The 12,053-nt window shown below is 38.8% G+C and overlaps 1 protein-coding gene across 3 annotated transcripts in view; it reads left to right on the top strand.

The window, feature by feature from the left end:
- Window positions 1-12,053, top strand: part of RYR3 (ryanodine receptor 3) — a 477,864-nt gene that overhangs the window by 406,950 nt on the left and 58,861 nt on the right. For all 3 annotated transcript variants that reach the window (XM_067558027.1, XM_067558029.1, XM_067558028.1), the window contains 3 exons: window positions 5,757-5,863; window positions 6,870-6,921; window positions 7,969-8,025. In XM_067558027.1, coding sequence (XP_067414128.1) covers window positions 5,757-5,863; window positions 6,870-6,921; window positions 7,969-8,025 — 216 coding nt within the window. The remainder of the gene's footprint in view (window positions 1-5,756; window positions 5,864-6,869; window positions 6,922-7,968; window positions 8,026-12,053) is intronic.

Here is a 12,053-nt window from a genome sequence, read left to right as displayed (position 1 = left end):
TTCTCCGGTTCTCTCTTCCTTCTTCCTGGAATTCCTAACTCCAGATTTTATGCATTTGTCTAGTATTTCTAAAATGCCTATCTCCTTGGTGTCTAAGGGCCATAGAAAAAGAAGATGCCACTTCAGAACCTCCCAAGGAGAACATGTTTAAATCTTAACTCAACTTCAACTAACACTGACATACACAGAAGAACTCACCTTCTACCTTTTAAGAGGCACTGGCATATTTGGGAAGGATTTGAATTTTTGGAAAATCATGGGTAACTCTTCTATCCTGCCTACTGTAGGCCTCGCTTGTCATGGGTAGTTAGATATGGGTGAGGTCTTATTTCTTGGTAGACAGGATTACAGAGGTAAATAGATCAACAGACTGGAAACAGAATATCTGTACTGCCTAAAATAAGGGGGAACACCCAAGGAACCATTTACAATCAACAAGATAAATGTAGACTGTAAGAGGAGGTAAAGAGTAAGCCGTACATGGACAGTGTTTAGACAGAGCATGCTGTAGAGGGATTGGTTCCTACAAAATAACCATGCCAATCCCAAAACGTGTGATGCAATGTCTAGTAAATGCAATATAATGTATAAATGTATATAAATAAAGATGTTTTCAGTGTAAGTTTTGATACCTAGTATGCCCTATATCCACCTCCTACACTTGAGTCTAATCAACTCAGCGTAGCTTTGCTGTGTGCCAAATTAAAATATCTGAGTGACAAAATCTGGAACTGAACTGAGTTCTTGGAAAGCCAAGTAGAAAGAGGTCTTGGAAGGAACCCCGATATAGTGGTGCCTTGATGCAGATTCCATTAGTCTGGAGCAAGTAATGTATAGTTTATTGTACGTGTAACTTTACTGTCAAGATCAAAATCCTGCACTTTAGAAATGGCATTGGAAAGGTTTAAATACGAGGTTATAAGTACCATGCTGGAGAAGTGGGTTAAATCTAAGGCCAGACCCTATGAGCTCTCCAGAGAAATATTAGGGGAAAACTGAGACCATGTGAAAAAGGAATTCCAGAGAGTGGTATTAAATGAAAAAAAAAATGCTTGGCAGAGCACCTCAGAAGTCTATTCAATGCCATAAAAAATAAATAAATAAATAAATTACTGGCAGAGCATATCACAAATATGTTGAATGCCACTGAAATTTTTGAAAAATAGGACCCATTGGCAGCCATGGAAAAAAATAGTATCTACTTTTTTATCTGAAGGCAAAAAAGAAAAGAAAAGAAAAAACCCAAATCAAGGTAGCAGTTTCACAAGGATTATTTCTGGTGACTAAAACTTTACAGATGAATAGAGCCCTGTGCGGATACAAAATTTGAATCTCCATCCAATCTGTGATCCACAAAATTTGTTTGTAGATATCCATGGATATAAAGCAGATATTTGCAGATTTGCAGGGCTCTACTATCAGCTCCACAGGTCACCGCACACCGGTGACGCAGGGCTGTGCCAGGTCCCTGACCCTCTACTGCCTCCCACTTTTACCCAGAGCCCTTCTGCCCAACCGCCAACTCTGCTCCCGCCAAACCTCCTTCCCTCCTCTGGGCAGGGAGGCTACAATCCTGGGCCCTCATGTGCTGTGCCACTCTCCCAGTGAGGGGGTGGGGGAGGCTCGGACACTCCTATGCAGCCGTGGTGGCTCTAACACCTGGGAGAGACAGCAGCGACAACTACCCTGCTCACAGTGCCCTCTGTTTCTGTCCATTAGGTTAAACTAAATAAAGACGCTTCTTTCAAAATGGCTCTTGGCTCACTGCACAGGAGCACAGGGGCACACTCCTTGCTGGGAGCTGTAGTTTACCTCCTCCGTCCTAGCAAGATGAGGAGTCCAAATCCCAGAATGCCCAGCGGGATATTGCCACATATTGCAGCCCGCCGCTGCATGATTCAGAGAGCCTGAGGGCTGGGTGACAGTAGCTCCATTCGGGTGAGTGTGTGCTGCAGAGATTTGCGTGGATACAAAATTTGTATCCGTAAAAATGGTCCGCAGATATCTATGAATTTGCAGGGCTCTACAGATTAAATGTGCCACCTTGAGGAAAGAATGCAAAAATATAAGAGCAAATCAAAGTTGTAGAGCAGAAAACAAACTAAATGGAAAAAATTCCTGAAAGGTCAAGAAGAAAACAATGTCTGCTAATCTGGATTTATGCAAATAGGTAAAAAGCAGCCATCCTTCAAGGTAGGTATGTAGTAAGTGCAGCTTTGCAGACAAAATGCACTAAATTAAGAAATATGTACCAAAAACATTTAAAAAAAAAAAAAAAAAAAAAAAAAAAAAAAGCTTAGAGTTGTAGAAAGAATTCAGCTGAGATGTGTCACTTTAAAAGATAATTAAGTAATTTAAGCAAAAAGAGTGAGGCATTAAAAGAAGGTTTGCACAAATTAACGCTGCAGGGTCAGAGGGAATTAAACAGTTGGAGGTTGTGGAAATGTTAAAGTAAAAGTGATAAAGAAGAAGGAGGTAATAAATTAAAGTGTTAAAGAAGAGAATTCCTGATTTGATAATGAAGCCTAGTTGTGGCAGTATACACCTAGTGAAACCCTTAGTAATTAAAAAAGAGATGTAAAGGGAAGGTCTGGTGGTGACAACTACCACCACTATATGCTTTTTTCCCCCCAGGAAACCTTTACAACCTTTCTGAAGGAAATGGTCTCTTCCTAATGAATGCATCTCTAAATAATCAATTGTGCTGGCTGCTTTTACAAAAGTATGGCATGAAGTCAAAGCACTTTAATTCTAATATCATATCTAGTATGTGGGGGATACATGCTATGCAAAGTAAAAGTGGCCATAAGTGATATGAAGCAAAAGAAAAAACTTGCCTTCTTTTATCACCACAGAAAAGAAAAAAATTTAGTACAAGAGAGGTAATACCAGCTAGTACAGGGTAAGAAAATTAACAAGGGTGCAATATCATGAAGTTAAATGTGAAACCACTGCAACCCAACGGTGTGGAAGAAGTTTGTTTTCCCTCCTCAAATATTGTTGCAAGATAATGCAAAGTCTGGAAAGCCCTAGGTTTGTACTGGCACTTATATGTGCAGGTATAATGCCTCAGGATTGCCAGCATGTGGGTTCTGTCTGGGGGAATAGTCTCCAAATTTCACAGTATAGTTGATATGCTGGAATGTTAGTAAAGGAAAAACTGCCTATGCTGGTAATAGCAAGTATTATGTGGTGGCTGAAGAGGACCGCTATAGACTCAGGGAATGCTATTTTAATTGGCCTACATTCTGTTTCACATCTAAAATTCCTGAGGTAATAAATGGAAAGATTTTTATATTTTGTACCAGTTTTTATCATGTAATTAAAATAAAAGCAAAGTTAACATTACAGAAGGATGCTTTAATGATCAAGCAAGTTTAAAATGTAGAATTACGCCATGGTGGACTATACCAGACAAGGTGACCTTGCATCCCTTGGTTCATACTTTGAGCCTAGTATTAATGGTGGTTCAAATGATTACAGCTACTCTCGTCTTGGGAATGTGTTGCTGGGTAGTAAAAGAAGAAAGTATAGAAACATAATGCAAATTAAATGAATGCTAATGCAAAAAAGAAAAACAAAAGTAGTGGAATGTAGGCCTGTCATGACATGAGTAATTAGACATGGGTAAGACCTCATTTCTTGGGAGACAGGATTAGGGAGGCTGGAAATAGAATGTCTGTGCTAACTAAGATAGATAAATGGGTCAGTAAGCTAAGAGACAGAATGTCTGTACTAGCTAAGATAAGGGGGAACACCCAGGGAACCATTTACAATGGACAAGATAAGCCTGGAATGTAAATAATAAGTCTTACATGGACAGCAGATGCTTCCTACAAAATAACCAAGCAAAACCCAAAATGTCTGATACAATGCATAGAAAATGCAATGTAACATGTAAATGTATATAAAGAAAGAGGTTTTCTATGTAAATTTGGATGTATGGTATGCCCTACGCCTATCTACCTATCTCCTGTGTAGAGCCGTAAACAGGGCGATGGGAGCGGGACAGCCACACAGAGCACAAAGCTGCAGGGGCGGAAAAATGGGGTGAAGTGCTGGAAAAAAACTGGCAGGGGTACAAATATGCTTGCTCACCCCGAATACTAAAATGTCTAGTTACAGTTTTGCTCCTACACTTGAGTCTAATTAACTCAGCGTAGTTTAGCGATGTGCCAAATAAAAATATCCGAGTCACAAAATCTGGAGTCCAACTGAGTTCTTGGAAAGCTAAGTTAGAAAAAGGTCTCGGAGGGAATCCCAACGCCTATGACAACCATAGTCAGATTCTTTGTTCGCTTTTTAAAAATAGTGGCACAAGCCCTTTTGACTAGACAAAGATTCCCATTCAAGATTAGACTCATATCATGGAAGTACATTTACTTTGTCTTTGGCCTTTGTTGTGTTGTACTCATTTTTTTCCTTCCCATTAACTCACTTGTTGCCATGACTTTACATTGTCACAGATTTGCTTGAGAAAAGTAAGGCTAACTCAGGTACCAACAACAGTTTTGTTCCTTTTCATTCATATGTTTTGTACTACCAGCTTTTGAGTCAGTGGAAAGATAGAGAGAAAATATCTTTCTCTATTCGGGAAAAAAACAACAAAAAAATCCTGAGATTTTTTACTAGCTGCAGTGTTAAAATGGCTTGGAATAGAAAGAAGATATTTGAAATGGTTATAGCCATCATTAAGGAGAGGTGACTTTGATTCCTCCAGAGAAAAATCACTTTGATTTGACCAAGTTCAGAGTGTTCACTGCATATTTGCAGTAAATCTTGTGTAAAACTAGTATTAAGCATGTAATGTGTGCAGGTAAATAAAAAAAGCTGTGCTGCACAAGTATGCATTGTTAACATATCTGTGGAGTAAAAATTTAGTGAAAGTAAGCAATAAATTTAGCAGGTGTCAGGAACTTTTCACTTACTGCACATCTTGTTAGATACATCTGCATACTTCCTATGCTGTGTATACATTTATGGTGGCAAGTAAAATACAGGCAATACATGCTGTGATAAAAGGAAGACTTGTGTCCACACTTGCCATCCTCTGGGGCTGTCTAACATACTACAGGTCTGATAAAAGTTTCGCACTCAGTGAGACAGAGTGGGTGACATTCTATAAAGTCCTACCCAGAAATGTCAAAACAGCCCATATGACTTGTCCACATGTAAGATTAAGGAGATATCCCACTGTTACTCCAGTGCAAAATATATTTACTTTGAAAATATTTTTAGAAGGATCAGATAGTCATGAAAGAGCAATTCTTAGATCTTGTGACTCAAGATTAGGGATCCAAAGAAAGTGTAGAAAAATATCACGGTAAAATCTTCACTCACTTGACAGTTCTTTACAGGAGGCATCTGTGGATATTAGTAAAAATGGTTCCATTTCCTAGCTGATTTTCCTGCTGAATAACAGCTGGGTCTTTCTTTCCACTTTGGTGGCACAGAAACCTACATACTAATTTCTGCTGAATAAGGTTTGTAGCTGTCTAAATCACATTGCAAATGAGAAACTTTAGCTTTCCTATCAAATAAGAGTAACAGAATTAGGTATTGTAAATGCTTAATAGTCATACAAAATAACATGTTTCTGATGTTGTAAACTGCTGAATATCATGAATATTGGCAAAAGAATTTAAACTGGACAAAATCAAAGTATGATGCTTTTAACTGAGTTCAATTTTCTCTGTATTAATTTGTTGTTTGTGATGTTTTATTTATAAAATATTTCAATGCAAATCTCTGTACAGACACCTCCAAAAAAAGATGAGGAGGAGGTGGAAGAGACTGAAAAACACCCTGATCCACTTCATCAAATTATCCTCCATTTCAGTCGCAATGCTCTCACTGAGAGAAGGTAAGTTGAACCACATTCAAAATTACACAGGACCAATTTACACAGTTCAATTTTCAATTAACTAATTATAGAATTACCTCCTAAAAGTATATTCATTTTCACAACAGAAGTAAAATCATACAATACTGAATCAGTAATACAGACATTTTCAGTACAAAAGTGACTTAGCACCAATGCAATTCAGTATTGTAAAGGATGAGCAGTTTTCTGCCTCTTCTTTTCAGTTTTCTACTTGCTCTTATGTATTTATTTTTTATGTTTAACCTCCTTATTAACTTTATATTAGCACAAATTTTAACACTTTTTTGGTCAAAGGGGAAGGGACATTTATAAAACTTAGTGAACATGTAACACAAACATTGCCAGACTCAATTTCTCAGAGGTATATGAGTCCAAATTAATAGTTATTGCCTGCAGCCAGGATGATCCCACTGCTGTATGGTACTAGTACATAAATGTTTGTATTATTAGCAGGTTTTCATCACACTTCATGCGATATGTGGGAAATGGTTCAAAATACCACTGGTGGGAGAGCGTGATTTCCTGTTAATGACAGTTTCTGCTTTATTTGCAATTAGACTACCAGTAGAAGAACAAATTACAGATAAGGAAAGCATTCCTCCACTGTTTTACAGATTCTAGTTTATTAAATACATAATCTGCCTATAATATTATCACAGCTAATCGTTAGAAGACAGGAACAGCTATAACTGTTATCTCCAACCGCTTTTCCAGACATGTCAGACACTGAGTCTTGCCTGTTAATCAGCAGTAAAATACGTAACTATCATGCTCACCTGCACATACATATGAATACATATATTTTAACAAAGAATTTCACATGGACTGAGACATTAGGTGATATGTTTACAACATGGTTTGCAGGTAATGAAGTGTATATCTGCTCCTTAATGAAAATGAAACCTGTATTCTAGCAGCATTATAAGTGCCTCGGATGTTAAACCCACATAATAAGCATTTTGAATGACATTTTTTCTACCTACAGCAAACTGGAAGATGATCCTTTGTACACAGCCTATTCAGCCATGATGGCCAAGGTAAATATTTAATTTCAAACCCTGTTCCCCACCACACATATGCACCTCCAACTTATTTGGGTGTATTTTCTGCATGCTTTCTTCTTAATTCTTTTTGTCTCTTTTGTGAATTACTTGATATTAGTGGTTCCTGTTTTGTACTGTAGCCATATTTTTGTAGAAACACTGGATCAAGTTACATACTCCCATGGGGTTGAATTTAGTTCGATGGATTTCGCAGGTGTGACTGATGGCAGAATTTGGCCCATTGTTAGGACACAAATGGAGGACTTTTCCAACTTCAGAAAATTATAATTTTGCCACTTCTGCTGCACTGTCTTAAACAGAAAATGATTCAATACTTTAAAATCAAAATTTACAGAGTCTACTCAGGCAAAACTACTATTGACTTCAGTGTGAATTTACCTGGAGAATGGACTGAATCAGGACTCAGTATTTGCTCCTTAATAATATGTTTATTATTATGAAATAGGTCATAGAAAAGCAGCATGCTTTAATCCCTGGATGGCATTTAATGTTTGGCAATCAGTACTTACAGCATGTCAGGCACAAATCAATAAAAAACAGTATTCATAACAGGTCAAATGTAACTGGCAACTTCATCTGAGAAAAAATATGAGATTAAGGCAGATGCTATAGATAAATATACTGAGTTAAGACTGAAGATGCAACGTAGAATGGTGGCTTCATTTTATTTGTTGGGATTTTGTATGTGTGGGCGAATACTTTAAAGCACTCTCATATTTGCGGAATGTCAATTTCGTAGCATTCAGAAACACAAGTGTTAAAAATTGTAAATATTTTTTTAAAATGCTCTAACTACTAATGGCTTTTCCTCTTCCAAATCTCTTTGTTAGCTGCATTGTCAGTAGAAAGTAAAGTTACAGTATTTACATAGATTAGGTTTTAATATGCTTAATTTACTGCTTATGCCTGTAATTGTTTTAGAAAGTTTCTGTTAATTGCTTTTTGCTCACTTAGCACAAATTGTAATAGAAATGACTGTTTCGAACTGAGCATAAATTTGCAATTTCTCGTTCTAAAAAGAGCTGTCAAAGTGAAGAAGATGAAGAAGAGGATGAAGAAAAAGAGAAGACATTTGAGGTGAGAGTTTAAACTACCTTTTCACACAGAGTAAAAGCACAAAACAATATTTTAACAGGAACCAGATAGGGTAGGTGCAATGACAATAGCCATGTGGGGGATATTGAGGCACTTTGCTACATTATTTCTATAACAGCAGATCAATGTAATTACACACATTTCTGAATTTCTGGAACTAGAAAAGCTATAGAACTGGGTAGCAAGATATCTGCATCAAACTCAAATTTCTAATCCGTTATCCTTCTGCCTGAATCTGTTCTTGCCTATTTTTAGGCTTGGAAAGATTAGATTTTTATCAGTAAATGTCAGTAAACATCAAGTGCACTGTACACATGCCAACTAACAAAGAAATCTTTTCATCAATAATAATAGCGATTTACAGATAGGTAAAGAAAGAAAAATACTGTCTGAGAACTTAATAGAGTTTGATTTAAGAATATTTACTATGTATATTTTGAGTATTTGTGTTTTAATGGTTACAAAGTTTTAATATTTTGAATCTCGTCTATTCTCATTACATAATTGTCTGATTTCTCTCATAATTTGAGGCATAATTCCTGCAACTTTGAAAATGAAAATGGATAAACATTAGAAAAATGTTTAAAATATAAACACCAATATAATCCATCAAATAAAAAAAAATTTAATTAATTTCTGCCAGCCTAGTTATATTTTGTTTTCGTTTCTTCTTACTTTCCCTTCTATTCACTCTGCTCCATCTCACACCTGAACACTCCCTTAGTTTCCTTTTCCTACTGTCATCTTTTTGCCTTCTTCCATGCTGCCCATTATACCTGGAACAGTTTATCTCCTGGAGCATAATACAACTACCCTTATTTCATTGATCTCTCCATCAAATTAATTTATTCTACATAATTTATCAATTAATCTAGCAATGAAAGGAGCATTGTTATAGCCATTAAAAAGTTCATTGATCTCTCCATCAAATTAATTTATTCTACATAATTTATCAATTAATCTAGCAATGAAAGGAGCATTGTTATAGCCATTAAAAAGTTGGCTGTCCCCAAATCACAGTAATTAAGATACACCCAGTTATCCCATCTTCTACTCATAAAGTATTACTTATAGGTATATCATATAACGGTACATGCTAACTTAGGTAAACACTAAATTTTTAATAGTAACCAAATTAAATAACAAAAAATTGGCAAACGTTTGCTCCCCTTTGCAATAAATCCATTTTTTGGCCATCTTTGGGGCAGATCCTAAGGTCCAGCCAAGTAGCACTGTGCTCAGATTTAGAAGGGGTCATTCATAGATTCATAGATTTCAAAGCCAGAAGAGACCATTGTGATCATCTAGTCTGGCCTCCTGTATAACACAGGCCATGGAACTTCCCCTAAATAATTCCTAGAGCAGATCTTTTAGAAAAACTTCCAATCTTCATTTAAAAATTGTCAGTGATGGAGAATCCACCACGACCTTTGGTTACTTATGCTCACTGTTAAACATGAACACCCTACTTCCAGTCTGAATTTATCTGCCTTCAGCTACCATCCTGCATGGTCTGGACACAACAGAATAGCTCTCCCTGTTAATGAAGTCATACTGGAGCCAGATAGCATAGTTTGGCACACCCCTACCCCTGTGCTTCTATCCCCAAAGGGGTGGAGAAGTGTTATTACATGCCAGCCAAGGGTGCAGAATGTTTGTTTTCTCACCCCACTCCCAATTCATTGGTGGTCCGTGCCACTTCTGAAACGGTTAGACAGCAACACCTCTGGTCTATTCCTGCTGACAAAGAGGGAAAATGCCTGGATCTGCTGGGAAGAAAGGTTTTCTCATCATCCAGCCTCCAGATCAGGATAGCCAGTTACCAGGTGCCACTGGCTAAAGACAATTTCCTGAACTACACCAAGTTTGTGGAGTTTACTGACAGCTTTCCACAACAGGACAGAGCTCATTTTCAAGCTCTGATAAATGAAGGCAAATTGATATCCAGGACCACCCTACAATCCGCAGTCAATGCCGCTGATGTCTCCTCAAGTATTATGGCTATTGCTATCATCATGTGCAAGGAATCATGGCTCCATGCCTAGAGAAGTCCAGAATACCATTAAGGACCTTCCCTTCAATGAATCACACCTCTTCAATCAGAAGATGGACAAGTCCCTCCATAACCTGAAGGATGCCAGAGCTACCCTCCACTCTCTGTGGATATATGCCCCTGCCCCAAGAGGAAGTTTCACCCATCAATCAAATTTAGACACATGGCTCATCAGTTTTTCCATCAGAAGCCCACGTAAGAGACAGAGGGTTCAAAAGCCTCACTTCCCTACATCATCTGTAACAGGCTCGGCATCTCAATCTCAGCCCCCAGCTCAATGTTGTTATTGACAGGATCTCAAGAACTGTGAAACACTAAACCCAAACCTCCTGATCCCCGCACACCATTTGGGGATCGTCTAACATCCTTTTTCAACACCTGGAGTTCAGTAACAATTGACAAGTGGGTGCTGAACATTATCCACTCTGGCTATACAATAGTTTACATCTCACTTCCTCCAAAACCCACCTTCCCATTCCTCTCTGGGGACCACTCTTACCAGAGTATTCTCAGACAAGAAGTGAACTCCTTACTGCAGCAAGGAACGATAGAACACATCCCGCCTCAATAACAAGGGAGAGGATTTTACTCCACCTACTTCCTGATAAACAAAAAAGAAGGGTGGTTCCTCGACCTCTGCCATTTCAACTGCTTCATTCACAAACTCAGATTTCACATGGTCAGATTGGCAGCGATAATTCCATCTTTAGGAAAGGGCATGTGGTTCATGGCTCTTGATCTGAAGGACACCCACTTTCATGTCCATTCATCCTGCCCACAAATGTTTTCTCAGATTCATGGTAGGCTCCAACCATTTTTGGTACAGAGTACACCCCTTCAGAATACCGACCTTCCCCACAGTCTTTACCAAGATATTCTCAGTAGTAGCCGCCTACATCAGAAGTTGTGATTTCACTATATTCCCCCCTGCCTCGACAACTGGTTTCTTGTTGCCAACTCCTGCCGGGAAGCCTATGAGTAATCTTCTATGATGTTACACCTCCTCTCTTCACTGTGAGTCAGCATAAATCTGTTCTCACCCCCACATAATCTCTGGACTTCATCAGGGCAACTTTAAATTCTACCACAAGACTGTTCTCACCAAAGGAAGGTTCCAGACAATGAACAATATCATAGCTCATGTCAAAAGCAGTCCGCGAGTACCCATCGAGACATGTATGTTCCTCCTAGGTCATATGGGCTCATGCACCTGCGTCACCCCATTCGCAAGATTCCACCTTAGTTGCCTGCAAACTTGGCTGTGGTTAGTATACTCTCCAAGCTGTCCTTCCATGAACCTCATGGTGACAGTTCCAGCCAAGGTACTGTCTTTCCTGCTGTTGTGGACAAATCGTCCTTGGTTATGCATGGGCATCTCCTTTCTCCCTTCCTACCTGGAGAGGATCGTTATTATACACATGTCCCTATTAGGTTAGGGAGCACACATGAACAGTCACAGAGCACAAGGTGCCTGAATACTTCGAGAGTCCAGGATGCACATCAATATCCTGGAGTTATGAGCAGTCCAGAAAGCATGTGAGTCCTTTCTTCCATTCATCTGCGCTCACCATGTCCTTATAATGTCAGACAATGCTATGACTGTCTTCTACATCAACAAGTGGGGGGAACGAGATCTGCCTCCCTGTGTGCAGAAGCAGTCAGCATCTGGAACTGCTGTATTAGCTACCAAATCACCCTATCAGCAGCCTACTTTCCGGGGAAGCAAAATGTCTGCTGAGGGAATCTGTAAGCACATTTTGCAGTCGACCATGAGTGGAAGCGCCACGATTTGATAATGCACAGTATTTTCACTCTCTGGGGTTCCAATCAGGGATCTGTTTGCCTCCCAAGCAAACCGGAAATGCACCATGTATTGCTCCAGAGGAGCTCTAGGTCACCACTCCCAGGGTGACACTCTCCTCCTTCCTTCATTGGACCAGTTCATCTATGCCTTCCC

Source organism: Emydura macquarii, unplaced genomic scaffold (assembly GCF_026122565.2).
Source record: "Emydura macquarii macquarii isolate MOO-44397 ecotype Brisbane River unplaced genomic scaffold, CSIRO-AGI_Emac_v2 contig_1876, whole genome shotgun sequence".
NCBI classification, from domain to species: domain Eukaryota; kingdom Metazoa; phylum Chordata; order Testudines; family Chelidae; genus Emydura; species Emydura macquarii.
Note: the sequence above shows the minus strand (reverse complement) of the source record. Positions and strands in the feature narration are given on the sequence as shown.